Below are 24,825 nucleotides of genomic sequence, written 5' to 3' on the forward strand. Positions count from 1 at the left end.
AGTAGATAAGTGTCTGAACTTGAACAAGATAGCACTGCCAATCGCAGAAGGCCCTTGGAAACTGCAACATATCTACCAGTACCACTCATCGACCTCTTCATAATCCTTCCAAGCCTCGAGTTTCACGTTTTGAAATGTCTTCTGTATGTCTCGAACATTTACCTCGATTGCGATCGCTGGCTGATTGGTGTGTTACCGTAGAACGATGATCAGGATGATCTGAAGCCCTCTGCCACCCCAGGTGAACCAGCATTGAATGTAGGGAAAACAGAATGAGCAACTTATTGAATCTGTCCCAGGCTACAAGCCAACTGGCACTACAAAAACAGCAGACGAATACGCCAAACTCGACGCGGAAGATGAGAGCTTGGCACGGTGGAAAGCCAGTCTTGGTATTGTGCCCGGAGTATCTACTGGGGACGCCTCAGGACCAAGAGTATGTTGCTTCCAGTATTGTTTGTACTGAATTTAATGGGTCGTATAGGTGACAGTTCTGACCCTAGAGCTTGATTCACCTACACTGCCTCCTGGCAAGAAGCTCGTCTTCAACCTCAAGGACACTGCCATGATGGCCGATATCAAGAAGAACCCAATCATCATCAAGGAAGGCGTAGAATACAAGTGAGTGCTCTGAGCTTGTTTTCGATGCTATCAGGCTGATATTGTCACAGCGTTCGGATCACGTTCAAGGTGAACCACTCAATTATTTCTGTGAGTGGCTTGTCTTCGTTTTGGCTTGACAGGTCTTAATACCTTATTGCGAAGGGTGTACGATACATCCAGCTAGTCAAACGCGCCGGTATCAAAGGTATCGTACATTCTCACCGTGGTTCAGGTCCTTGATTTTGATCACTCTATCATAGTGGACAAGCTCGAGCAAATGCTTGGGTCATACGGTCCGCATCCCCAGGGAGAACCATACACGAAGAATTTTGAAGTAGAAGAGTCGCCGTCGGGGCTTGTGGCACGTTCAGGATCGTACAGTGTCAGAAGCCGCGTTGTGGACGACGATGGAGAAGTATACGCAGGTTTGTGTTAATAGAAGCTGTGATCAAGGTCTCTTCAAACTGACCTACCATCTTTCTAGACTGGGAGTGGTCATTCAAACTTGCCAAGGAGTGGTGAACGAAGACTTCTCGCCTTGTCATTTTATGACTTTTGTTGCATTACTCTATGGCATCATTTTGCATATCGACTCTCTGGATGTACCTTTTGTATCCTTTCAAACAGTCACCACCGACATCAAGTGGCCGCTGAAGAAGAGTTCTTCAGGCTGACTGAAGTTTTCCGCCGAAGGAAGTGTTCAGATATACTAATTGCAGGCTATTCTGATGGAAAATTTGCCCGGTTAGCCTGTCGTAGCGGACCAGCTGTGATGCCTTGTTAAATACGCTAAGCACGCAGCAGATTTTGACCTAGCTCACAGCAATGCAACTAGTATCTAATACTAGTGCAGACGTCCGGAAAACGGTGTGTCCTGCCAGCGAGCACTGAGCGAGAGAACGAAAGTGCCATATCAAGCCTGCCGCAGGACACCGTGATGTTGAAGTGGCGCTCATGCCCGCGGCCTATGTCTCTCTTCCATGTATGGATAGCGAAATTCTACGGTCCACTCTTGTTCTTCACGCTTTAATTTGCCGCCTGGCCTTTGACATGTTATCAAACGCGTTTACGAGTACAAGGTCGTCCATAGTAGTCCATCCTCCTGATACTCGGTGTTTCACTGCAATCATTAATCGTTTCCTGCAAGCGAATAGAACATCACGGCGAGATAAAAGGGGTCCGCTATATGAATTGATATTCGGCCATCGTTCATACACGTTTTGACCCACATGACGGGTCTAGTATCAGGGTTCGCGGCTGCCCCCTTACTTATCGTGGGAGTCAGGAACATACCTGCAAGGCGAGAACTTATGTACTGCAGTGCAACATGACCATCACATTACTTACCCGGTTCTCCAGGTTATATGCAGGATGCTGTTTGACGAGGAACTCGGCGCGCAATATACCATGGCTTGGTAGGCACACGCCTCAATCCGTCGGCATCTTGTCTTCGTCAACAAGGGTATTGAGCCGTCATGTATCTGGGACTCCATCAAGTACTCCAACTGCACCAACAACATGGGTCGACCGTCTTCCACCAAAAATTCGACCTTACATCTACTTGATAAGAATGGATAAGCCAATTGGGACCTTATTGGTGTTTTATCCTTGCGGTGCGTCACGAGGATTCGAAGTTGTGCGCTCTTCTAGCTCATTCTTCCTCCATCTAGCATGGTCCATAACCATGGTCTCGTATGCCTTAGAGGCACCATTAACGACGCCTCTGACATATCTAGGCATATTTGGACTTGGAGCAGTGGTCATGCGTGGTGCGGGTTGCACCATCAACGACATGTGGGATAAAAACTTAGACAAAGCCGTAGGTAAGTAGAACACGCGTCATCGTCGCGTCTTCCTTTGCACCGACGCGTCATTACAGACAGAACACAAAGTAGACCACTTGCAAGAGGTGATGTCAACCAGAGACAGGCGCTGGTGTTCTTAGCTGGACAATTGACAGTGGGATTGGGAGTTTTGTTGCAGCTGAATTGGTACAGGTACGCATCGTATTCTCGCTCCGCTGTCGCAGATATTGACCTTTTTATTCATAAGCATTCTGCTTGGAGCTTCATCTATGTCTTTGGTGACTTTATACCCGCTCATGAAAAGAATTACCAACTGGCCACAACTCGTACTAGGTACGTGTTAGTAGTTTCTGTCGTATTTCAGCACTGAAATGAAGATGCTGCAGGACTTACTTTCAATTGGGGAGCTATGCTTGGCTGGTCTGCCGTTGCCGGGGCAGTCAACTGGAGTGTCTGTCTCCCTCTATACGCAGGCGGAGTATGTTGGACTCTCGTGTACGACACCATATATGCGCATCAAGTGGGTATTGCTGTACAATAAGCACTCTACCTTCTGACTATCGCAGGACAAAATCGACGATGTAAATGTCGGTATCCACTCCACTGCCCTACTTTTTGGAGAGCAGACCCGCCCAATCCTCAGCGCGCTCTCGGCATCAACCATTTCTTTGATCGGTCTCGCAGGCGTCCTCAACGCTCATGGGGCGCCATACTATCTTGGCCTCGGTCTCGGGGCTGCGCAGCTCGCACGCGTTCTTTGGAAAACAGACTTTGAGAGTCGTCCGAGTTGCTGGCGGGGATTCGTAGGATGTGGTTGGTCTGGATTTTGGATATGGATGGGAGCTCTAGCAGATTACGCAGTCCTGATTTCAGGACTCGCATGAATGATGGGACTCATCTGGTCGTATTGCAAAAATTCGAGCGAAGCACTATAGTGACCGTCGATTTAGTCATCCTGATTGCATATTCTTTTTCTGGAAATTTTCGAAGATGGACGACCCAAATATCTTGACTTGAGTACTCGTCCGGGCTATGGCTTCCACTTCATCTAGCATCGTGTTCGACGACATCTTCACGATCAACGCCATCGACAAGGATGGCAAAAAATTCGATCGAGGTCCGGACATGCCTACTATGCGTGCGCTACCTATGATTGACTAAACCCCAGTCTCTCGATTATACGCTCGTTCAAAGAACTACGACATGGACCTGACGCTCGACTATAACATCGAGCTCTTCCCTATCATGAACGGGGACACTTTTGCGATGGCTCTCGCTTCGTCGCTCTCGCGGGACGGCGGTGCGCCTACCGCAGATGGAGAAGAAGATAAAGATAGAGATGTATGGAGGCCGGATGGGAAAGGGAGGAGGGGATTGGAAGAAGATTATGACTATGTGATGTATGGGAAGGTACGGATAGGTTTCATCGCAAACGGGGTCTGGGTTTAAGTTACTCATGGATTCGATAGGTATACAAGTTTGATGCTGGATCTTCCGATGTCGTGTAAGTCGTTGGCTTGTACTAGTTCTAGTGGTATTGACTCGTGATATCTTACAGCACGGCCTATGCGTCATTCGGTGGACTGCTGCTCTCGATAACTGGATCATATCGGCACTTGACCAATGTCGTTCTTGGCGATCCGGTGTATGTGTTACTTAGGAAATGATCGTCGTTCTGCAAAACACTGCGGCATCCATCGTGATGCACGTACTCGATGAACCGCATGATTGTGGTGCACCTACTGGAGTCTTGGTCGAAATTGTCACTTCAGCTCTTAAAGACGCTCACAAACCCATTAAGCGTACAATCAATACAGACATAAATATTTCGTTACTATACAGATGGGCGTGAAATCGTGTAAGAAATTCTATGAATTATCGTTGTAAGAGCCGCGAATATACCGGGGTTACCAAGTACTATAGATGTGAGCAAACATGCTGATGAAAAAGAAAATTGGAAAGCAATCGTGAATCAGTGGTTACGGCATCATGGACCTGAGAGCGGGTAGCGAGGACTGCTTCGGGACCTGAGCCATCCTTTCATCGCAACGAGGCAGAACGTCCAGCAGAACGCGAAGCATGTGATAGCAACGGCGACGTTGAGGAACATCATCATATCTATAACAAGTCCGTGTTTCAGTACGGAGGTACGTCGGGGTAGAGGATCACATACCATCACGCCCTTTCCGCATAGCCGCAATTGTAACTTCTTCCGTGCTGAATATAAACATCAAACCACCACATGCAAGGAAGAAGCTTGCAAGAGCTTCTGTCGGCGGTCGAGAGGGAAGGATAGAGCGGGGCGGGCCAAGCCAGACAAAGAAGTAGGTGAAGCACCTTAAGACCGAGAATCCCAAAAGGAGCCATCCCCATAGCTCGTGTATCTGTACCTGTTTCGAAACCAGATTAGCCGGAAACGGAGTGGACAAATTACCAAAGTACCTGGAAGAGATAAGTCTGGGCGTGAGCGCTCATTGCAGCACCGGTTACGCCGATGACGAGAGCAGGGAAAGGGTTGAAGCTGGCACGGTAGCTTGGGGGCTCGGAAACCTCAGTTGGGCCGATAGCGTCTACAGCAGGTGCTGCAAGCCAGCGGCGAACACGCTTGGACTCAATTCCCATCCCAACGAGTCCGGCAAACCAAAACATGACCTAGATTGCCGTCAGATACGAACAGGCAGGAAAAAATTGACGTACAGCGATACTTATATGCTGTACCTGCTTGGTGGTGTAAGGGTCACCGGAGCGAACGCCAAAACGTTCCATCCAAGTGTTGGTGATCCCGTAGAGGAAAATGACCAGCGACTCCACGAATTCTGCAGAAACATGTTCACCACTCGGTGAAATATTCCAAGCCCATCCAAGCTCAGAGAAAGATCCAAGGTACCGAGCAAAGGTGACCAAGCCATAACACCAGAAGATGCCGCCCTCTGCAAGTCTAATAAGTGTCGATGCCTTGGCATAGAACGAAAGCTACATACTGATTAGATGTGCAAGACAGACGTTTATATAGCTGTCACGACAGCCACCGGTGTAAACGACAATGCCCGACAGTGTCATACCAAAAGCTGCAAAGACCAATGCTCTCTCGAAGGTAGCAAATGCTGCTTGACTAATGCGATTTAGGGGAGCACGTGACTCGATGAGAGCAGAAAGTTTGAAATCATGCAAGGTTTCGTCAGAGTGCCTAGAACCATGGGGAGAATCAACTTCAAATACGGTCCTCTCCGACAAGCTAGACTGCGCATAATGGGTTGCTCCTTGAGTATTTCGAGAGTTGTTGACCCAGGGCGCTGTTTGATCATCATCGGGATCATCCAGATTCTGGGTCTGAATGGTTGGAATGGGTTGATTCCGTCGCACATGAAGAGGTTCAGCGAGCCTCGGAGGTTTCATTTCAGCTACATCGAATTCTGAGGCTTCGTCGACGTCTAAGGTAGTGTACCTGGCTGCGAGGTCGTAGACATCGTTACGTCCGAGAACAATATTCTGCCAAAATGGTTTGAAGGCGAACTTGGATTTGCTCTTGGCGAACGTATATAGACGAATGAAAAAGCGGATGATGTCGACCGCGGAAAGGCATAAACTTAGGATTAGGAGCAAGTAACCGTGGGATGCATGGGTTGATGCTTCATACCTGGAATTGAGATTGTGAGGAAGATGCCGGAATGGATGATCGGACATTGGTTTGGCTTACATATCTGGTGTCAATTTGGTGTATAATGTACCGGAAGCACACCCGAGTGCGCATAAACTATAGAATGCGAGTAGGATGAGACCGTGCCATGAATGGTTTAAAGCACGCATTGCTATGCCTATTATGTAGGCCATTTGGAGTTAGCGCGAAGGGGTAGGTACGTGATATTTTCTCACCGACAGGGAGGGCGACGAAGAAGGCGAGGGTCATGAAGACTACGTGCAAGGCCATGAGTCCAGGATAACGGGATACCGATGAGTCAGGGTTCTCGATATCGATGGACCAGTAAGAGGGGGGAGTGGGAGCATGCCACTCAAGGATTGCGGTCTCGTTGAGCTCGGTGAGAGGAGCACCGTGATGGGTATGCATGTGATCATCGCGTCTGAAAACAAGGAAGTCTCCTGAGGATGTATGTTCTGACGATTCTAGGTCTGTTAGAGGGACTGCTGATGCTGGTTCGAAGAGGCTGATGGCGAGAAGAGGTGCGGTGACAACAAGAGAGAGCCACATTGCGGTGGGCAAGAGAATGAAAGAAAAGAGGATGAGTGCAAGCTAGGATAATCCTCCTATAAACATTCGGAGGTTTTGTCAGCACTAACTATACGCGGCTCCCTGCGACCAAGTTGTACAATTGACCAAGCTATCGGCTCTGTCACCGCCTGGATGTACTCTTTCTATGCGTTTCCATGAGATTCTATTGCGAAGTTAGGCTATGAGACCAACTAGATTCATTTTTGAAAAAGTGAAGAGGCTAAGGTATCATAGCCCCTATCGTTTTCCCGTGCCTCCCGTGCCATAACATCGGCTTGCTCCCGCTATTGGCATCGGTCAATGCCGATCGGTGATCCGCCAGCTCTGACTCATACTGCTTACTTGGTTCAAGTTGGTACCACAGCTGACCGGTGACCTATGCTCTCTAGGCGAATGAAGTCGCTTTCCCAGATCTTTTGTGTCACACCGTCGCGAGCGACATCATCTAGCAATTCGCTTTTCGTTGGGAAATCTGTTGAGAGGTCCTTTCTTCGTAAGACTCTAGTCCGTATAAGTCGATATTTATCTCTTTTCAATTAGTCAAGGTTTTTTACATAAATCAACAGCTAATTATAGCATTCCGTGTACCTGCGCCCATCTACCGTGTTCAGTTTCTTCGTTTGCTATCACTTCAAAAGCTGACACGGTCATCCCACAGAATGCGTTGGCAAACAGTCAGACAATTCCTCTGGGGAGAGATACCCTCCTCAAAGTTGGAGCGAATCCTCCTCCTCAAATTGGACTGGTTCATTTTGTCTTATTGCTGTCTCATGGTATGTTTCATCGACCCTAATCTTGTCAAGTTACTCATCGCAAACACGTCACTGCGGTGGTAGTATTTCACCAACTGTGAGTTTCACCTAGCTTACCTTTCGATACTATATGCACTGCCGCAGTTTCTAATGCAAGAAGCCTTCCAAAACGTTACGATCCCGACGTTAACCTTCGACGATGTTCTCACAGCCAAGCCTTCTCCACACCCAACCCATTTTCGCTTAAAGGCTCAGGCTTCAGCGTTCACGTTACTACTCGATAGATTCGGGGAGCTGTCGCTAACATAACTTTCGTAACTAGATCTGGATCGAGCGAATGTAAACAATGCATACGTATCCGGGATGAAGCAAGAACTCAACATGCAAGGAAATGACTTCAATGTACGTACTCCATATCCTTTCAGCGAGGTTTATTTGAACACCTTTCCAGAAAATAAATACCATCTTTACGTGCGGCTACATCGTCGGCATGATTCCAAGTAGGCCTTCACCGATCATCCTACCCGGGGTGCCTTATTCAATGCTTGCCAGACAACTTGATGCTCCAGGTCGTCCCACCGAGATTGTGGTTTCCATCGATGCAGATAGTATGGGGTATCCTCACCTTCTGGTTCGTTTCCATCGTCCAGAATATAACATGTACGGCATTGATAAATTGAATGACATAGTTCGAGTAGCGTTCATAACGTTCAACAGGTAACATCCTTCATGACATTATCTACCTGCTAACCGCTTCCGAAATAGTTGTACGCTATCAGATTCTTCCAAGGTATATCAGAAGCATCGACCTTCGTAGGCACCCACTATATTCTCGGATCGTCAGTGTGCTTCATTTCTTCAAGGAACATTCTCTTATTCTCTTATACGCTTCTTGAAGATGGTATAAACCCGGCGAATTGGGCAAGCGCTCGGGCATCTTCACAAGTTCTGGTCTAGCTGGGACACTGTAAAGTAATCATCCAACGTTCGTTCATTTCGCTGATACTCGATAGGTTCTCTGGCGTGCTTCAAGCAGCCGTCTACCAGTAAGATATTACGTTTTCCACCGGGAGCGAAAATTTCAAACCAAAGTTTTATGAGACATCTTGGAGGCGTCGGCGGGAGAAGCGGGTGGCGGTGGCTGTAAGCGTCACCAGACTTTCTGATGGGAACGCCAGCGCTCAAAGAACCAGGTTCATAATTGATGGCGTAATCACCCTCCCTATCGCACTTTATGGCTTTCTCGTCTTCCCTGATGTGCCATCGACCACCAAAGCATTTTATCTTAACGAAGAGGTATGTTATCGAAGACAGGGTCAATTTTCTCAGTCATACTATCTTCCTTACAGGAACGAGCTCTTTCCCAAAACCGTCTTGATTCGGATGTTATCCATCATAGCCTCTCTTGGGATCTTGCGAAGAGAGTACTTAGCCGCTGGCGTTGGTACGGATGTAGTCTCCTCGTAAGCATCTTCCGTTTCTCGACCAGTATGGATAAACGCAGTTTGTACAGTTCGCCATCTCAGGGGAGACTGAAAGTTTCGGCTCCAACAATCTGATGGGCCAGTGGCTATCTGCCATAGGAGGTTATACAGTCGAACAAGTTGGTGGGAACATTACGTGCCTGCATCTTTCTTTCCCTGATACATTTTACTATCAGATTACTATCCGAGTGGCGTCACAGCTTTCGGAATTGCTTCCACACTCGTCTGCGCTACCTGGACAGATTACACACGAGCAAGATGGCCCGTGCTCGTGTACATGTGCTTCTGCTGCACAGTCGCTGCGATCTGTATCCTTGTTTGGAATAGTCCCACAGGGTTGAAATTCTTTGCATATTGTTCGTGATCTCCGCTGATTCAGGGTACTGCTTTGCGAACTTAGTTCGTCCCCTCTTAGATTTCGCAGGAGCCTCGTATGCTGGACAAGCTACCACATTCGCGTTAGCTCCATCTTCGCGACTTCTCGGATTGACTCGTGCTGATTTGGTTTTTTGTTCTGCAGTTGGGCAAACCAGATATGCGCAGATGATTATCAGGAACGTGCTATCGTGCTTGCTTCCATGAAGTGATTTCTCTTTCGTTTGATCCCCCCAAAACTGACTTGGACATCAAGCATGTGGAACAACGCGGTCAATGCCTGGTGGCCACTTCTCTTCTACCCTGCTACGGATGCGCCTCGTTTCAAAAAGGGCATGATCGCAATGATCTGCACGTGTGGCGCGACATTGGGGGTGACTTGGCTGGTCTGGTACCTGGAGCGGCGAGAGCAGCGTTTGGCAGCCAGGAAACATGTGGACCAGATGAAAGAGGATAGTCCCGTCGAAAACGGCAAGCCCTTAAAGGACGAGTAATAGCAAAGTTGTTTGCGTGTCAGACTTTTCAATGCACCCTCAAACTGTCTGATTCATGAAAAAAAAACTGTACGGATACAATGATGCTGGGAACTACAACAACGGTCTGGAACGGGTGACCAGTCACCCTAAGTCTACACGATGAGAACAACATTTGATGAGCACAGCACACCAGAATGTATTAATTGAAATCATAAAAAACGGTAACACAAGCGTCACTGAAAACAATTTGAAGGCAATGAAGCATAGTCGGACAGGAAACCAACAAAGCAACTGCCACTTGGACGGATAAATCCAAGAAAGGTATGGGGAAATAAAAGGATATCGACATCACTGGGGTATATTTAGTGATTGACAACCTGCAGACATTAAGCATGTTGTGAAAGTTCAACAAGAGTTCAACATGCCTTGAGCATTCCTGTGTAAGGATCGTCCTCCGATTCATCATGCGCAGAAGTCGCCAGATTACCAGGGGGGACAGGAAGGTTCATTGATTGAGAAATCGGGGAGATCGGGACATCCTGGTTCTGCATGTAATAGTGCGAGGGAAGAACTGGAGATTGAGATGGGTCATAGACGGGATTTGGCAGGAGAGGTGGAACAGGTTTTCGGTTCGAATATTTGCGAGTGAGGTTGGCACCACCCGTACTGACTGTACTAGCCGCATCGGTTGCACCACTCGATTCAACGGTGCCACCTGCGTTAGCTGTGCCATCCGTGTTAACTGTGCCACCAGTATTAACCGTGCCACCCGTGTTGACTGCAGTGTCGAGGTTATAGACGGGGCCTCGAGTGGGAGGGACATGATAAGCAGCCGGCTGCTGTTCATATCCTTGTGAGCCGTAGTAACCGTACTGAGGAACGGCCGGTGGCATGTATACAGGCTGGGGACCGTATCCAAAGCCATGACCGTGACCTGAGGAACTAACACTAAGCCTGTACTTGTTCGTTCCCTTCTCCTCGTCTCCATAATGCTCCCTTACCACCGGATCGAACGTGATAGCATCGGCGACGTCGCTCTCAAGGCGATCGCGCCGACGACGACGGAGAGCGTACGTGACCACGACGAAGATAATGACCAAGATCACGATTCCAACTACGGCAAATACTCCACCCTCCAGAGGCTTGTTCTCAAGGAATGATTTGGGAGCTGCAGCGATGGCAGTCGCTGAAGTGGACACGGTACTAGTCACGTAGATGATGCTGGTGCCAGAGGTTGAAGTCAAAACGATTAGAGAGGCGGATGATGTAGGTGCAGGTGCAGGTGTGGACGTGGGTGTAAGCACGGGTGTAGGTGTAGGTGTAGGCGTCGGCGTAGAGTTCGGTGTGACTACCGGCGTGGATGTTGTCAAAGGAGTGCTCGTGCTGGTGGTCGAACCGGTTAGTCTGCTGGCACCACTTGCAATACATGTGTAACTTACGAGGGAGTAGGGGTACTACTAGAGCTGGAAGTGAGGGAAGGGGTGGAAGAGGTGGAAGGGCTAGAAGAGAGGAAGGGTCAGGAGTTGACTCGTGAATATAGTAAAAGACTCTAACGTAGAAGCAGTGACAGTCGCCCCGCCACCAAGCACGCTGCCTAAAACACTAGTGAATCCATCAAAAGGGCTTTCAGGTGATGATGTAGTGCCAATGGTTGGAGGGTTGGTCCCGCCGCTTGGTGTCACTTTAGCTAGCAGCTCACTGTTTCACGACGAACAAAGTCTTACAATAAGCTTCCTACTGCTGAGGGCGTCAGAATATCACTTCAAGATGGCAAGAAATCGCTCACATAAATTCCGTCGGACAAAATGAGTATCATGTGCATCCATGAGGAGTCGTAGATGATTTGACAGAAACGAGCGGTGATTGAGTGAGTGTGTGGATGAGAGGATTTCTTTGAACTTTTGTTGTTAGTTCCTTTGGAGCAAGCTATCAGCAAAGCTTTGCCCAGATGATGAATGAAGAGATGTGAAGAAACCAGAAAAGACTGTGGTGAAGTTAGTTGTTGTTGAAAGTTGAAACGATGACAATCGAGTTGAAGGGTGCTTCCCATCACATAATAGCACTAATTTCAAAATTTCAACGGTTAATCACTTTTTGCAATCCTGGACCATTCGTTGGCATCACAACTCAATAGAAACAATAGTGTCGACGTGGGTCTATGAGACGGGAAAACCATGATACTGGACTCGAGAACGTGTTAATAAAAAGACAACGCTTATAAGGGCGCCTGACAACAATAATCATAGTTGAGAATACAATAATAACTTCACAAGACACGAAGGGTATATGAACTCAAGAAAGGATACACCAAAAGTCCTCTTATCAATGAGTTAATCTGGACGAAAGACCATAACTTTCCCCAGCCTTTCTCTCCATTATCTCCCGAAGAGGTCCAAGCAATCGTGTGAATGCAGGCGCGTCCAACGCTGCAACCTTTAACTTCGGCTGCGACGCGTCTGTCCGACGCACCGCACTCACTGTTGCCGCTCTAGGCTCAAGTCTAAGTAAAGATAGCTCTGTTGAGGCGAACGTCAACTATTTATGAACCGATAACAACACCACAACACTCACCGCCAAAATAGTCACCCTTTTTCAGCCGACCCACTGTAATCTCGCGGTACTCACCCTCTTCTCCTCGTTGTGTCTTAGTAACAATGGCCTCGCCTTCTTCTACGAAAAAGAAAGTATCTCCCATCTCTCCTTCCCGAAGAACCGCTTCTCCATCGGGGTGTACTCTGCTGACCAGGGCGTCTGCTATTTTGCTACGCTCTCCCGACTCAAGGGAGGACAACAGGGGGACACTAGCGAGGAACTGCTCATACATCGTCCTGCGCCTGTGAGCCGCTTTCAAAATGATTGTGCGGAAAGTGGTACGGTCAAGAGCCCAGACAGTGGAAGGCTCAATTGCCTGCACGGTTGCCGCACGCGGATGTCCATACATCAACGCAAGCTCGCCGAAAGAAGCTCCAGGCTTGCACTCTGAAACTTTCCGACCAAAGACGGGATGATATCCTGGTTGGAGGAATTTTTCGGGCTGCGAGGCATGATTTTGCGTATCTGCTAGCCAAGTCGGCGGTAGCGGTCCAGGATGGATGTAGCAATAGAAAAGTCCCGATTCGACGACGTAGAAGTATTCTCCTACATCTCCCTGCAGTATAACCACATCATTTGCGGCGAGCTTGCGCTCTTGCATTGCATTTAACACGCCCGTCTCCTGCTCCTCGTCGAGATCACGGAAAACCAAATTATCTGCAGTGGATGCTTTTATGCGGCGAAGTTGGTCGGCTGTCTTGGGGTATACGGGAAGTGGATCGTCATGATCGCTGTCAACCGCGATAGGCTCAGCACTGACTGACACACGGCGTGCCAGTATGGTGGCCGATGGTGCATGGAGATAATCTCCAAGGCCAAGAGAGAGTGAATTAGACATGGTTGGCGTTGAAGACACATCATACCGTGTGAATGCGTTAGGATCAGCTGTCAATGGCGAGGTTGGGGGCAGTTCACGTCCATCGAGGGTGAATGTCGGGGCAACCATGCCATTGGAAGCCCCGTTGGTGTCTAAGGATAGAAGTGCATTTCCTGGCACATTAAGCGTCCCAAACGGACTGTGCGAGAAACTTGCATGATGCGATGCGCGACGCTGGGGGACCTGAGAGAATGGAGAAATGGGGGTGGGGGTGGAGTTACGAGGGCCCATATTAACAGGAGAGTCGAGATAGAACTCGGATGGTAGTTCATGGACTGTGGAGAGACCACGCTGGTGCAGGACGTCTCGTATTCGGGTCCGCTGTTCTTCCAGCCGAGACTGAAACCAACTAGCGCAGAATTGGAGGGCGTCTTTAGGTTGCACCCGACATACGTCGCGAGTCAAGTCTTGAATAAGACTATCAAATGTGGACATTACTCTAAATTGTAAGATCCTCGCTGTTCAGAACGGTGATCAATGGGGCTTGTTAGATATGCGTTATGCTGGATGTGTGAGTTTGTTTTATAGTCGTGAGCCACTTGGTAAACTTTTGGCAAGGCACCGAAGGAAACAAAAGACGCGTAACCACGTGTCATTACCTTTCTTGTTCGACCCGAAAACATAAAATCTTCATTGAAAGCCCTTTCATAAAATGTCGCGTGTTGTCCTTCTCGGATCAGACAAACGTGTGCTCCGCCTGACACTTGTCCTATCTAGATCAATTTCAATGATCCTCCAACTTCAGAGATGCTGTGAATTACAAAGGGCAACTCTCTTTTGGAACCTCTCCTTGTGGGACTAACCGACATGATAGACTACTCCTCGTGGCTGCAACGTAAAAACAGGTGCTGTGTTACAAGACTAGTGATTACAACATTCTTCTATCCCCGAGGTGACAATACATATGACAGGAACAAGGCAAAGGGGCGAAACATCGAATACATTAAAAAAATTCTACACCATCAGAAACCTTGCAGTACTATCGTGCATGTTGCTGATACTGCGCAGGAAACCCTCCAGGGTATCCAGGCGCGACCTGTTGACTCATATGAGCTTGTGCATGGGCATGTGCCTGAGCCTGAGCCATTGCCTGAGCCTGGGCCTGGGCTTGAACTTGTGCCTGCATCCTTGCAGCGTCTTGACTACTGTACATGGGCTGCTGTTGGCCATGTGGATAGACTGACGACGGGGTTATTGAGATTTGAGACGACGACCCTGGTGGAGGGATTGGATTGTGGGGTTGCTGCTGCTGTTGTTGCTGTTGCTGTGCATGTGCATGAGGATGAGGAAAATTGAATTGAGGGGGTGGCATTGACCCTGGAGTTGAACTCGGGCCGTATGTAGGGGCCACGGTGGAGGTAAAGTAAGGGTGCGAAAGGGCTTCAGTGGCCGTCATACGCTTGGCGGGATCAAATTGAAGTAGACGTTCAAGTAAGTCGAGGGCTGCATTGCAGTCAGTCCAGGCCCTATAAGTCATTAGGCCCCATTAATTACCTTGTGGAGAAGCCTTAGGAAGCACTTGGGCAAAGGAAATCTTTGGGTATCTTGGGTATTGCTTTAGGGTAATTTCGGGCTGGAAGAAAAATGAGCATTATCCACTTCTCGCCATAATTCAGGAATCTCACTGATTCAGTCGCTATTTTCCTCAGGACTCGATCGTCTGGCGTGCCGACAATGCGCATGATATGAAGTAACTGATCCTGGTTGTCACGACCACGGAAAAGAGGCACTCCAGAGATCATCTCCGCGAAGATGCAACCGCAGGACCACACATCAATTGATGTATTGTATGTACGTGATCCAAGAAGTACATCTGGTGCACGATACCATAGTGTGACAACCTAACTCCACACCTTAGCTGTGGTGCAGAGACCCACTATACATGAACGCACCTCGTTGGAAAATGTGTTCACCGGCACGCCAAATGCGCGTGCCAGACCAAAGTCACCAAGCTTCAACTCGCCCTTGCGATTAATAAGAAGGTTCTGGGGCTTCAGGTCTCGATGCAAGACCCTGTTCTCATGACAAAATGATGTGCCCTTCAGGAGCTGGTACATGAAACTTCGCACGGTCATAGGGTCAAGCGCTCCGCGATCGCCGTGCTGGTCCATATACTTCTTAAGATCTTGATCGCAGTACTCGAAGATAAGGACGAGCTTTGTCTCCGTGTGTATAACATCGTGGAGGCGGACGATATTGACATGCTTGAGTTCCTTCATGAGGGAAATCTCACGGATGGCGGTGGAGGGTGTCCCTTCCTCTGCGTCAAGATGTATCTCCTTCAGTGCGACGATCTCATTAGTCGTTCGCGAACGACCCTAGTACTCATATAAATTTCAAAGAAATATTTAAGGAGAAGCTGTCGTGACGTACTTTGTAGACGGTGGCGTATGTACCTTCGCCTGCATAAGCAGTGGTTAGGGTACAATCCTCAACATCGTGCATCACAGATCATACCAAGTTTCTCTAACTACTTTATGTCAGCTTGCATGTCAAAAGCACGACAGAATGTTTACCTGAATGTAATTCATCGTTGGTCCCGCCACTGCAGCAGATTACCTTGGGTGTTAGGATATCGTAGAACGGTAGAACGTAACAAACTCGGATGAGAAGATCGTGAGCAGGCCCTTCCTGTCCCTTTTTCACACAACGATAGACAGTAAATACCAAGAACGGAAAGTTTTGTCGGGCTGGCGTGAGTGCTGACTTCCTAGTAGTTCGAGGTGCCTTCGAGTCACTTCGAGGAATTAGGCTAAGTGAGACTGAACTTCTTCAACTGGAATCCAGGAGTTTTCTCTTGCTCCCGATTGGGAAATGCATTAGCCAGCACGTGACTTGCAGAATATTTGTTTCTCCTCGTCTATCAACTTCAGGTATATGCCTGTTTCATATTACTGTCCCAGATCGTTCTAAAAACTGTTTGAGCAGGTAAAAAAAAAGACAACGGCCATGTCCAGTGTCCCCCCATTAAAAAAAGCGCGCACTAAGTCATCTTCGCGCAAAGCCAAGCCATCGATATCACAGGCCACCCAAGATGAAGTCCTCATAGACTCGGAACCTGCATCCACTGTATGTATTCAGCACTGTGACAAAAAAAAACTTGATGTACATTTGTTATAGTCCGCATCCAAAAATGCCCGGTACGCCGAGCCCTCATCTCTCGCGGTACACTCTGGCGTCGAGCTCGGGGAAGATCAAGCAATGGAAGACCTTGCTGCATCTCAGATCGAGGGCGTACTAGACGCTGATCTTGCGGAGCTCTCTCTTGGCCAGCGTCTCGCGACAATATCAGGTGACGCACGCCCCTCCTCATCAGACTCTGAAGAGGAACAACTCCAATCATCACGAAAACAAAAGCAGGACACGCCGAACGTCATACCTGCACATTCACTTACTCGGACACTTATACAAGCGCTCCACTCGTCTGATTCGAAACTGCTTGAGACTTGTCTTGCGCATTCTGACCCAGCAATGGTGCGGAATACCGTGCGGCGGTTACCGCCCCAGCTAGCGGTCCCGTTGCTCACGGCATGCGTAGAGCGTCTCGGCCGTGGTCCACGCGCAGCAAGCATGAAAGGCGGTGGCGGGGGTGCCAGTTCGCAGCGCGGAATTGGACTTATTACATGGGTCAAGACCGTACTTGCAGTCCATAGTGGTCACCTTATGACGGTACGTTTCTGAAATCAAGAAAAATCGCTATCCGCATATATTACAAACCAATTTCAATTCCATCTATAGATGCCCGACCTCGTTTCACGGCTCTCAGGTCTACACGCGACACTGACTTCCCGGCTGGCATTACAAGATTCTCTTCTTTCACTAAATGGCCGACTAGATATGGTGCTCTCACAGATTGAGATGCGTTCTTCCGCAGCACCAACAATCCTCGCACCCCATAAGAACGGGTTGTCTACAACATCACAAGGCGAAAGGCAGCCAACAAGATACGTCGAAGGCGAGAGCGAGGAGGAAGGCATGGAAGCTGGTGTGGAGAGCGGAGAGGATGAAGGAAGTGTAGAGGATATAGAGCTCGGTGGTGAAAGTGAAGCTGAGGAAACGGACGAAGAGGGGAGTAACGAGGAAGAAGATTCAGACAGCGAAGGACCTACATTAAACGGGTTCATTGATGATGAAGCAGAAGAGTTCGAGGACGAGGAAGAGGATGATGAGAGTGAATAGTATACACCGGCTTCGCGCCTTGCACGTCTAGATGATCTACTGAACATCTAATCCAGTATACACACCCTTTGAATGCAGAGCTGGCCGTGCAGAAGTCATTTTAAAACAAAATAAATATCTGATTATTATAATTTGTTATAAATCATCCACCCACTCTCCGCCTCTGACACGCTGAATATAAGTTTTCACCCAAGGAGCACGCCTTCCATTCTGCACTTGCAACACAGCTGTCATCTCCTCCCTCTTTTTGTCTTCTTCACTCGGTTCCTGGCCCTCCGATCTCTCAACCTCCCGTTCCATTACATTCGCTTCTGTTCGCAAACGCCCTTCCCTTGTCTTCAAGGCTACGCGCCTGCGATTCCATACCTCCGGATGGAGAGTCAGCACAAGCAAGCTTACGAAGGTCATCACCTTGTGCATCAGGCTCGGCGGCGAAGATGGGGTACGCGATGAAGACGTTGGCCAGAGTGACTTGTTCTCTGTATCGATGCCTATGCGCGCGAGGAGTTCCAAAAGAGAGGTAGAGTTGCTGGGGGGCGGAGGACCCTGCGCTTCTTGATTATGTATTGATATGTCAGACTGGGCAGGCGGTGCAGGAGTCGCTGGGGGACCTCCAGGTTGACCCTGACCTGGAGCCTGTCTTGCAGCCTCCGCGGCAGCGGCAACACCAGCTAAGCGCTCCCTCTCCCGATTAAGTGGTCCGAGCACAACGTTCCGCACATTCGTCCACATCTCATATATTATCCATGCGATGATGCACAAACCCAAGAGCGGCTTGCGTGTTGGGGAGAAAAAGTACAGCAGGAGTAGAGTTCGGAATAATACCATCACCAAGGGGGCCAATAGTACACGGACCGGGATATCCGGAAGTATCTGGGCTTCACCTCCGGGTGCTGGGATGTTCGCTCCGCCCAACTGACCATTAACATCAACGTCAACATTAGCGTTCGGGATAGCACGAAGTGTGGGAAGACCGAGTTGCTGGAGGAGGTTGTTTAATTGATGTGGTACAGTCTCATGGGAAGAAGTGGTCGGTGTTGGCACCGGTGGCTGAGGCAATGGTTGAAGGTGCAATATTGAAAACGTATATGTCAAGACCTTCAGAGCATGTACTTGCTCAACGGTAGGCCTCGAACCTGGGTTGCGGAGGGAGAGGTATGACTTGCCACTAATAACAATTAATTGAAGCACATCTCACTATGAGCAAAAATAGGCTCACTCAGTCATCATCAATTCGTATTGTAGTCCAGAGCCATCACCATGCTGAGAGAGAGGGTATGGTTCATCCAAGACTGAAGGCCAAACGTATCCCTTCTTCTCAAGGTTCTCCAATGCAACTGTGCGAGATGGAATTATTGAACATTGTTGGTGCTCAATGAGCCCTCTAGTGAGCTTTGATAGAGCAGCTTGATGGATATAAGCAATGAATTGGTGCTCCAAAGGTAAATGTGCGAAAGGATGAGATTGCATCCCGGGAGACGCCGAGGGGGATGTTGGAAGGAACGTCTCTTTGTGATAAGGGAAATTTCCCTTTGTCGGATGTAGGGATTGTGGTGGTTGTTGCACTCGAAGATGGGGGAGCACCAGACCAACCGGAGGGATGCACTGATAAATGGACGATGCGTTGCTCATCTGCCGTCTAAAGCTGGGATCAGATGTTGTCTGCAAAAGTCGTAAACTCCTCTTTACCTTCCATATATCTGAAATTTTCTCCTGGTCCCCGAGGTAGCGCCCCCTCCAGATTATGCGCTGTCCCTCGACACGGGGCTGTCCGGGGCAGGACGCTGAAATTGCATGTTTGACATCGAGCACGGTAGCAGAAATAGAAACTTCAATAGTAAAAGAGAGAGAATAAGTGGGGAGCTCGATGCGAACAGTGACGAGGGACTCGGACATTGTTGTTATGGTGGTGCCAGAGTGATGAGTACTGCGTTCTCTGACACTGCATAGTTCTCGGCTACGTGGAACTCGTCCACGTGACTACCCCATTGGATCAAATCTCAATTTACTGGTGGCTGACTCTGAATGGTCGATGTCCTTGAATCCTCCAAAGTCGTACGACGTCCTGAACAGTGTACATTGCAGGTATACACATCATGCACGCGACATAATACGTCTTAGACTCGCAGGTCGCATTAATATAAGGAGAGTATTAATACTGCTTAACGTAAAGTGTCAACGCGACTCACTCCACGCATTGGCACCGTGCACTGGTGTGCAACATTAATATTGATGTTCCTTCCTCTTCAGTGTTCTCTTCTTTCCCTTACCAGTGCGCGATTCCTTTCTCTCTATTTGAATTTTGCTCATTCATGCTGATCATGGGTCTTCGCGGGTCATCAAGGAGGTGCCCAGGAGTAGCTCAGTTACGGTATACATTCATATTCAAGTGTTATCCTTGTACTGCACCGTCAAATTAACTTTCGCCGGGTATTTCACATCCTGAATTACCTTTCGGCTGTGCAGGCAGTCTGATTAACGCAAACCCACAGAGACTATTGGAGAATAATCTGAAGGTGGCCTTCGTTGTTTTCAAGTACGACTTTCTATATCATGGACACGAATGTATTCTTATTTATTTCTAGGACGTTGCGGTGCCCATTCGCTTGCGTCACAAAACGTGTCAGCTCAATTGGCCCTTGGAGCATGATCCTGAATGTCGCAATTGCATTGTACTGCTAAGTACAGAGGACGGACAGGGGTTGTTGAGTTCCTTATAATGGTCGTGTCTTTACGACGCCCTTCATATATGCCAGGTGACTCGCCCGGAGAGTTTTTTGTATTGGGAACTCGTGCCACCCAGTGATGGTATCACCTCAGGACAAGAAGGACAACGATAAGGCCGAATCAAGTCCATTGGCTGTCCGTCTGGACGAAGGCATTTGTCCTACATCGAGTGTATGCGATGCGATGTTCTTTGCGTGCCTTTTGTGGGTTGGATACTTGAACGGCGTCTCACGTTCTACTTGGTATCATGGCACGATTCCTGTCTCCTGCACATTTGGACCTTTAATTATAATGATCCGCAGGACATACACGTTGCGTCTCAATGATAAAGACACACCATTTGCTGTTCTGTCCGGCATCGAGTGACAACTGCATTGCGTTAATCTAGTCCCATGTCCAGCCCTGCAATTGCGCTGTCCTAAAGAGGTCTGACGCGTACATTATCCAAGTACGATCCATGAGGCTTCAGACCAGAACAACACTACACTTTAGTCCTTCGTGAACTTTCTAACGAAGTTGCTTAGACATGCGTCACGATGATGGGTGAGCTGTGGACTAGTATGATCACACAGATGATCTTGAAGCAAGTAGCAGGAACGAGTTTTCAAGGTCGCAAAGAGAGATATACGATGCGGACTTGTCGACATGGTGGAGCATAGTATTTAAATACATTAACAGACAATGTGTACAATCACGATCCGACGGCACATGAGCTTTATTTCACCCCTTCACCATTTGTACTCGATCATAATCTGCAGCGTCTTTCATCAGAGACAAACGGCTTCCGCATGAGATCAGGCTCTATCTTGATTTACTATATAGTAGGTTCACACATAAGGTGTGCTGATCACGTCGAGAGAACAATTTTGCATCGTTCTGATGTTAAATTGAGGCATTCTGCATTGTGCCAGTCCAGAATAAATAGCTCCTCTCCCAGTCAATTATACTTATGGTATGCAAGAATGGGGGGGAAAGCATATGAAAGTACATGAACAGAAATGCACGATAATGATAATGTTCCCTAGCTATTAAAACCCTGAAATTTCCAATCATCCGGAAGCTCAAGATAGGGATGTCGTCTCAGGTGCGAAGCAGATGCGCGTTCGTCAGGATTGCTGTAAGATTATAAGTTAAGTGGGATCATTCGAACGAATTGAATAGCTTGCATTGCAAAACATAAATCCTGGAAATTGATTGCAGGATCTGACAAGGGAACTTCAGGGAGAATGGGTGGGCGCTTATTTTGTTTTACCTGCATACAGAAGATAAGTAATTGCTCGTGTAATGCAAAGGCACAAGACAGACTTTGATGGTGACCATGATTAGTTCATCCTCATACCAGGGTCGCTTTCCTGTCAGCATTTCCAACAAAACACATCCCAGACTCCAAATATCGGCCTTGACGCTGTATCCTTCCTTCTGATGGCAGATGACTTCCGGTGCCATCCAAGGTAGTATCCGTTGTACACTGGTGAATGGAAGTTTATGTATTTTATCCTCCCTTGTAGAGAACTCTAGATCAGAAAGCTTGCAACTCCCATCTCTCTCAAGTAGGACGCTGTCGGCTTGCAGATTCTGACCGGAATTAATAAGAATCCGTCAAACATGTCAAATAGTCCGAAACGGGTCACATACCCGGTAGATTATTCGTCGTGAATGGAGGTATCTCAAACCTCGAAGTATTTGAAGCATGAAAAATTTCGAGACATCCTCGCTGAATCTGCCCTTTTCGCGAAGACAATAGCCCAATGCACTACCCGACACGTACTCCATAAAACTACTGGAGTCAACACACTACCAGGTGGTTACATTGCTAGAAACTCACATATTCATAACCCTTGAATGATCTACAAAGCACTCTTCAAACCCGAGATATTGGACGATATGACGATGGTTCAGATCTACCAGTAGCTTGCTCAGTCTTTGAACAGAATGTACGAAAGTGGCTTGACACTGGTCGTTCTCGTCTCGGATGATTTGAGGACTATCAACTTGTTTGACGGCAACCAGTTGTGACTTGCTCGTGGTCATGCTAAGAGCCAGGTAGACGCGGCCATAAGTTCCTCTACCAATGAGCTCACCGCGAATCCATTTGATGGGAACTGTTGATAAAAACGCTGAACGATTATTTTCCAATACTGTAAGAGCTTTTTGAACCATACCATTGCTACAGCGAGCCCGACTGTCTGAAACATTTCCTGCAGGCCTTGGACCCATAACACGACAGCTGGGGATTGGATGAGAAACTTGCTTATTCGGCATCACAGGTAAGGGACGCGAGGGTTCATTCTGACGCCATGAACCCGCTTAAGGTCCTTATAATAGTGACAGCAGTTCAACAGTGAACCTGGGGGTGGAGCGCTCGTAGCACTGCAGTGGGCCACAGATAGTACTGTGGCAGTGGCGAGTTTGAGTTTAATTTGCTGATTCCCGTGAACGATCCTAGGACCTAGTAGGAGCAGGCTAAGTAGCTGTATGATTTTCATTTGCATGATGTGGCAGTACAGCTGGACTGTACGCTTAAAAAATGACAATGGTTCTGCCCGACTTGTGCCCGAGGGGCTTCACTACTCTGGGAATACCCGCTGTCTTCAACCACGTAATCAACTCCTGACAATCACCACTTTTCCACAATTCCATGTTAGTGATTAACCAACTACATCGTACTGTCGACCCCTTCATCGATCAAGGTATCAGACAACTTTCGTTGCCTGTCGAAAATGGTCGTTGTCAAGGACATCCGAGTATCTTGGTCGTCATTGAACTGCGGCGCCCTACTCCATTTTGTTCGAGCATGCTATACTTGTTAATCACGCGCAGTCCAACGGGGATCAAGACTGTACAGATTTATACTCTTATCTTATCAGGCAGAGCATAGCCGTTCCCCACAGTATCATTGTCAATGGATCAGGCGGGTGTCTGTCATTGCTCTCGCTTGATCCTCGAGAGATCAATATCAATACTCCAAGTCATTGGTTCTGACGACAGTACTCGAAGTCTGCAGCGTGACGCCAGTATACTAACGTATAAAATGCGATCAAACTGCGAAACGCACTCTTACTTACACTGTAGGCATTTGTTCTTAACAAGAGTACGGTGTGGCTCCGAAGGGAATTTAAGCACTATTTCTATGATACATTCTCGAGTATACACCGCAATGAAGTGCATGTCGATATCGGCTAAACAATCGGTACCTCCAAAGTGCGACCTGCAGCAGAGCTTTTATAGGCCAATTCGATCATCTCGATCACCTGCGTCGTTTCTGCCCACTTCACCTTAAGTTCCTCGTTATTACGGATAGCACCAGCAAGATTCTTGAAGAGGCCAATATACTGGCCGGGGGCATCTGAAGGCCAGCTATAGATAACCATCAGCGCCGCCAGGAAATACGATCGAAAAGAACGATTACGTTGTCTTTGTTATCGTTACGCCATCATCAGCGATATTTTCGACGATGCCGTAGATGGACTCAGGCTCCTGTCCATAACTTGGTTCAAGGATACTGCTGACAGAGGCCATCGCTTTCAACTGTTCCTCTTGCGTATCAAGACCATACTTGGTGAACATTCCCTTTGTGCCACGGACTGAGTAGCGTAGCTGAGGGGACTTCGCTGATAGGATGTGCGAGCGGAGAAGCACAGTGAACTGGTTTGGGAACGGAGTCCCAGACTTGTAGTGTAGATAGATAGTGAACTGTAGATACACATTAAAAATGCTGCTAGAAAGCCACGATGGTATCGGACTTACGATGTCGTCAACTTCCGGTTTCGTGACGCCACGGATATTTTGGATGAACGCAGTGATTTGCGCGGGCCGACCAAAGAGTTTGAGAGCTTGATCTAGGAGATGTGAACCCAGGTCATACACAGCGCCCGCACTATCCTTCCAGGAAGACCGGATTCCTGCACGGTAACGATCATAGCTAAAGAAAGGTGAGGAAATCAAGTTAGTTTGATCGACGATGTTCCTCACTGAGACTCAAATTCCAGTAGGTTACCGAGGGAGAGAGGTGAAGAGGCAGGAAGTGAAAGCAGGCGCTTCAGCGCAAGGTGATCCGAGTCCCAGCGTCGATTTTGATAGCCATAGAGAACAAGGCCTTGGGCTTTGGCAATGGCTGCAAGTTCATTTGCTTCCTCGACTGTCTTAGTCACAGGTTTGTCGACGAGAACTGAAGTGATTGAGAGTGATTTCTGCGTAGAAGAAGAGTTTTGCTTACCATGTTTTCCGGCTTTAAGAGCAACTTTGGCAAATGGGTAATGTGTATCATTTGGGGTTCCTACAATAACAAGCTCGATTTCACGGTCGTTCACAACCTCTTCGATTGACCTGTGTATTTTTATTGTAACTCCAAAGCGCTGCTGCACCTTTCCTCCGGAAGACTGTGGGTTACGCTCCAGGACAGCAGTAAGAGTGAAGAGTTCGGGCAAAGCGAGCACGAATGGAACATGAAACGTGAGCCCAGCAAGACCCACTCCGAGGACACAGGTCTTGATCGGACTGAGTGCCATGAGAAGAGTAGTTAAGATAGAATAGCCTTGGTACTGTCATGTCCACTTGAATTTTATATAGAACTTTCGGACGGCCCGACTCTGGAGCAGGTCTGGAGTGTGACCATGACATGATGTGAGAAGAGTAGGTACTGGAGTTCTCAGTCAGTCGGCGGCCCGGAAATGTCATAGTCACGTGGTTTTTGTTTTTGCGAAGTCACGTGGCTATGGTTGAACGCG

At 48.2% G+C, this 24,825-nt stretch overlaps 13 protein-coding genes across 13 annotated transcripts; 6 read left to right on the forward strand and 7 right to left on the reverse strand.

Annotated features, from left to right (window-relative positions):
- Window positions 1-134: 134 nt before the first annotated feature.
- Window positions 135-1,125, forward strand: EDB93DRAFT_1099924 (immunoglobulin E-set; the record flags this gene model as incomplete). The annotated part of the gene is made up of 8 exons (XM_041446960.1): window positions 135-143; window positions 202-241; window positions 300-436; window positions 485-621; window positions 672-711; window positions 766-808; window positions 864-1,028; window positions 1,088-1,125. 8 exons carry the CDS (start codon window positions 135-137, stop codon window positions 1,123-1,125), a joined length of 609 nt encoding a protein of 202 aa, XP_041312544.1.
- Window positions 1,126-1,781: 656 nt separating this feature from the next.
- EDB93DRAFT_421709 (para-hydroxybenzoate-polyprenyltransferase) lies at window positions 1,782-3,452 on the forward strand. Its single transcript, XM_041456315.1, has 7 exons — window positions 1,782-1,903; window positions 1,963-2,216; window positions 2,274-2,426; window positions 2,483-2,600; window positions 2,656-2,741; window positions 2,795-2,928; window positions 2,975-3,452. The coding sequence occupies exons 1-7, from the start codon at window positions 1,833-1,835 to the stop codon at window positions 3,290-3,292; spliced, it is 1,134 nt and encodes a 377-aa protein (XP_041312545.1). The 5' UTR covers window positions 1,782-1,832; the 3' UTR covers window positions 3,293-3,452.
- EDB93DRAFT_1075676 (RNA polymerase I) lies at window positions 3,441-4,075 on the forward strand (the record flags this gene model as incomplete). The annotated part of the gene is made up of 4 exons (XM_041445182.1): window positions 3,441-3,525; window positions 3,577-3,818; window positions 3,878-3,912; window positions 3,967-4,075. The coding sequence occupies 4 exons, from the start codon at window positions 3,441-3,443 to the stop codon at window positions 4,073-4,075; spliced, it is 471 nt and encodes a 156-aa protein (XP_041312546.1).
- A 320-nt stretch (window positions 4,076-4,395) lies between these two features.
- Window positions 4,396-6,336, reverse strand: EDB93DRAFT_1075577 (uncharacterized protein; the record flags this gene model as incomplete). The annotated part of the gene is made up of 7 exons (XM_041445173.1): window positions 4,396-4,526; window positions 4,582-4,798; window positions 4,851-5,060; window positions 5,106-5,338; window positions 5,390-6,045; window positions 6,106-6,223; window positions 6,282-6,336. 7 exons carry the CDS (start codon window positions 6,334-6,336, stop codon window positions 4,396-4,398), a joined length of 1,620 nt encoding a protein of 539 aa, XP_041312547.1.
- Window positions 6,337-7,218: 882 nt separating this feature from the next.
- On the forward strand, window positions 7,219-9,810 carry EDB93DRAFT_1116450 (major facilitator superfamily domain-containing protein). Its single transcript, XM_041448329.1, has 15 exons — window positions 7,219-7,409; window positions 7,473-7,485; window positions 7,711-7,790; window positions 7,840-7,888; window positions 7,941-8,019; window positions 8,078-8,105; window positions 8,154-8,227; window positions 8,287-8,355; window positions 8,402-8,434; window positions 8,490-8,531; window positions 8,582-8,684; window positions 8,738-8,851; window positions 8,902-8,995; window positions 9,049-9,228; window positions 9,288-9,810. The coding sequence occupies exons 1-15, from the start codon at window positions 7,296-7,298 to the stop codon at window positions 9,452-9,454; spliced, it is 1,239 nt and encodes a 412-aa protein (XP_041312548.1). The 5' UTR covers window positions 7,219-7,295; the 3' UTR covers window positions 9,455-9,810.
- EDB93DRAFT_1116475 (uncharacterized protein) lies at window positions 9,288-9,810 on the forward strand. Its single transcript, XM_041448330.1, has 2 exons — window positions 9,288-9,330; window positions 9,393-9,810. Exon 2 carries the CDS (start codon window positions 9,505-9,507, stop codon window positions 9,739-9,741), a length of 237 nt encoding a protein of 78 aa, XP_041312549.1. The 5' UTR covers window positions 9,288-9,330; window positions 9,393-9,504; the 3' UTR covers window positions 9,742-9,810.
- A 38-nt stretch (window positions 9,811-9,848) lies between these two features.
- EDB93DRAFT_1282791 (uncharacterized protein) lies at window positions 9,849-11,549 on the reverse strand (the record flags this gene model as incomplete). Its single annotated transcript, XM_041454463.1, has 5 exons — window positions 9,849-11,106; window positions 11,163-11,222; window positions 11,278-11,394; window positions 11,448-11,460; window positions 11,510-11,549. The coding sequence occupies 5 exons, from the start codon at window positions 11,547-11,549 to the stop codon at window positions 10,140-10,142; spliced, it is 1,197 nt and encodes a 398-aa protein (XP_041312550.1). The 3' UTR covers window positions 9,849-10,139.
- Window positions 11,550-11,788: 239 nt separating this feature from the next.
- EDB93DRAFT_423527 (cyclic nucleotide-binding-like protein) lies at window positions 11,789-13,813 on the reverse strand. The gene is made up of 2 exons (XM_041456320.1): window positions 12,295-13,813; window positions 11,789-12,239 (listed from the first exon to the last, which is right to left on the reverse strand). The coding sequence occupies exons 1-2, from the start codon at window positions 13,625-13,627 to the stop codon at window positions 12,046-12,048; spliced, it is 1,527 nt and encodes a 508-aa protein (XP_041312551.1). The 5' UTR covers window positions 13,628-13,813; the 3' UTR covers window positions 11,789-12,045.
- Window positions 13,814-13,873: 60 nt separating this feature from the next.
- Window positions 13,874-15,945, reverse strand: EDB93DRAFT_1116484 (Pkinase-domain-containing protein). The gene is made up of 7 exons (XM_041448331.1): window positions 15,709-15,945; window positions 15,650-15,662; window positions 15,566-15,594; window positions 15,085-15,510; window positions 14,818-15,033; window positions 14,687-14,765; window positions 13,874-14,635 (listed from the first exon to the last, which is right to left on the reverse strand). The coding sequence occupies exons 1-7, from the start codon at window positions 15,721-15,723 to the stop codon at window positions 14,172-14,174; spliced, it is 1,242 nt and encodes a 413-aa protein (XP_041312552.1). The 5' UTR covers window positions 15,724-15,945; the 3' UTR covers window positions 13,874-14,171.
- A 196-nt stretch (window positions 15,946-16,141) lies between these two features.
- EDB93DRAFT_1076281 (uncharacterized protein) lies at window positions 16,142-17,371 on the forward strand (the record flags this gene model as incomplete). The annotated part of the gene is made up of 3 exons (XM_041445222.1): window positions 16,142-16,261; window positions 16,313-16,861; window positions 16,931-17,371. The coding sequence occupies 3 exons, from the start codon at window positions 16,142-16,144 to the stop codon at window positions 17,369-17,371; spliced, it is 1,110 nt and encodes a 369-aa protein (XP_041312553.1).
- Window positions 17,160-19,366, reverse strand: EDB93DRAFT_423847 (uncharacterized protein). Its single transcript, XM_041456321.1, has 4 exons — window positions 19,061-19,366; window positions 18,591-19,003; window positions 17,302-18,539; window positions 17,160-17,240 (listed from the first exon to the last, which is right to left on the reverse strand). The coding sequence occupies exons 1-3, from the start codon at window positions 19,265-19,267 to the stop codon at window positions 17,507-17,509; spliced, it is 1,653 nt and encodes a 550-aa protein (XP_041312554.1). The 5' UTR covers window positions 19,268-19,366; the 3' UTR covers window positions 17,160-17,240; window positions 17,302-17,506.
- A 1,537-nt stretch (window positions 19,367-20,903) lies between these two features.
- Window positions 20,904-22,675, reverse strand: EDB93DRAFT_1218385 (kinase-like domain-containing protein). The gene is made up of 6 exons (XM_041451106.1): window positions 22,261-22,675; window positions 21,924-22,200; window positions 21,734-21,875; window positions 21,404-21,673; window positions 21,265-21,350; window positions 20,904-21,213 (listed from the first exon to the last, which is right to left on the reverse strand). The coding sequence occupies exons 1-6, from the start codon at window positions 22,358-22,360 to the stop codon at window positions 21,120-21,122; spliced, it is 969 nt and encodes a 322-aa protein (XP_041312555.1). The 5' UTR covers window positions 22,361-22,675; the 3' UTR covers window positions 20,904-21,119.
- A 451-nt stretch (window positions 22,676-23,126) lies between these two features.
- EDB93DRAFT_423937 (uncharacterized protein) lies at window positions 23,127-24,726 on the reverse strand. The gene is made up of 5 exons (XM_041456322.1): window positions 24,315-24,726; window positions 24,071-24,266; window positions 23,846-24,020; window positions 23,508-23,791; window positions 23,127-23,455 (listed from the first exon to the last, which is right to left on the reverse strand). Exons 1-5 carry the CDS (start codon window positions 24,604-24,606, stop codon window positions 23,278-23,280), a joined length of 1,125 nt encoding a protein of 374 aa, XP_041312556.1. The 5' UTR covers window positions 24,607-24,726; the 3' UTR covers window positions 23,127-23,277.
- Window positions 24,727-24,825: the final 99 nt, after the last annotated feature.

The sequence above is a fragment of the Suillus bovinus genome (assembly GCF_016758785.1).
Source record: "Suillus bovinus strain UH-Sbo-P2 chromosome Unknown EDB93scaffold_3, whole genome shotgun sequence".
Lineage (NCBI taxonomy): Eukaryota > Fungi > Basidiomycota > Agaricomycetes > Boletales > Suillaceae > Suillus > Suillus bovinus.

Excerpts from the sequence above, each read along its gene's own strand:
- EDB93DRAFT_421709 (XM_041456315.1), top strand. The coding sequence starts at position 1,833 with ATGACGGGTCTAGTATCAGGGTTCGCGGCTGCCCCCTTACTTATCGTG. Across the intron at positions 1,904-1,962 it reads GTCAGGAACATACCTGCAAG|GTTATATGCAGGATGCTGTT; the intron begins GCGAGAACTTAT and ends CCGGTTCTCCAG. Across the intron at positions 2,929-2,974 it reads ACACCATATATGCGCATCAA|GACAAAATCGACGATGTAAA; the intron begins GTGGGTATTGCT and ends TGACTATCGCAG.
- EDB93DRAFT_1116450 (XM_041448329.1), top strand. The coding sequence starts at position 7,296 with ATGCGTTGGCAAACAGTCAGACAATTCCTCTGGGGAGAGATACCCTCC. Across the intron at positions 7,889-7,940 it reads CATCGTCGGCATGATTCCAA|ACAACTTGATGCTCCAGGTC; the intron begins GTAGGCCTTCAC and ends AATGCTTGCCAG. Across the intron at positions 8,852-8,901 it reads GGTACGGATGTAGTCTCCTC|TTCGCCATCTCAGGGGAGAC; the intron begins GTAAGCATCTTC and ends CAGTTTGTACAG.
- EDB93DRAFT_1116475 (XM_041448330.1), top strand. The coding sequence starts at position 9,505 with ATGTGGAACAACGCGGTCAATGCCTGGTGGCCACTTCTCTTCTACCCT.
- EDB93DRAFT_423527 (XM_041456320.1), bottom strand. The coding sequence starts at position 13,627 with ATGTCCACATTTGATAGTCTTATTCAAGACTTGACTCGCGACGTATGT. Across the intron at positions 12,240-12,294 it reads AAAGGGTGACTATTTTGGCG|AGCTATCTTTACTTAGACTT; the intron begins GTGAGTGTTGTG and ends TCGCCTCAACAG.
- EDB93DRAFT_1116484 (XM_041448331.1), bottom strand. Across the intron at positions 15,511-15,565 it reads CATACGCCACCGTCTACAAA|GGTCGTTCGCGAACGACTAA; the intron begins GTACGTCACGAC and ends TATGAGTACTAG. Across the intron at positions 14,766-14,817 it reads GGAAAATAGCGACTGAATCA|CCCGAAATTACCCTAAAGCA; the intron begins GTGAGATTCCTG and ends TTTTTCTTCCAG.
- EDB93DRAFT_423847 (XM_041456321.1), bottom strand. The coding sequence starts at position 19,267 with ATGTCCGAGTCCCTCGTCACTGTTCGCATCGAGCTCCCCACTTATTCT. Across the intron at positions 19,004-19,060 it reads AAATTTCAGATATATGGAAG|ATGAGCAACGCATCGTCCAT; the intron begins GTAAAGAGGAGT and ends TTTAGACGGCAG. Across the intron at positions 18,540-18,590 it reads TACGAATTGATGATGACTGA|TGGCAAGTCATACCTCTCCC; the intron begins GTGAGCCTATTT and ends AATTGTTATTAG.
- EDB93DRAFT_1218385 (XM_041451106.1), bottom strand. The coding sequence starts at position 22,360 with ATGCCGAATAAGCAAGTTTCTCATCCAATCCCCAGCTGTCGTGTTATG. Across the intron at positions 21,674-21,733 it reads CACGACGAATAATCTACCGG|AATCTGCAAGCCGACAGCGT; the intron begins GTATGTGACCCG and ends AATTCCGGTCAG. Across the intron at positions 21,351-21,403 it reads TAATCATGGTCACCATCAAA|GTAAAACAAAATAAGCGCCC; the intron begins GTCTGTCTTGTG and ends TTCTGTATGCAG.
- EDB93DRAFT_423937 (XM_041456322.1), bottom strand. The coding sequence starts at position 24,606 with ATGGCACTCAGTCCGATCAAGACCTGTGTCCTCGGAGTGGGTCTTGCT. Across the intron at positions 24,267-24,314 it reads TCTTAAAGCCGGAAAACATG|TTCTCGTCGACAAACCTGTG; the intron begins GTAAGCAAAACT and ends CAATCACTTCAG. Across the intron at positions 23,792-23,845 it reads AACCGGAAGTTGACGACATC|TTCACTATCTATCTACACTA; the intron begins GTAAGTCCGATA and ends GTGTATCTACAG.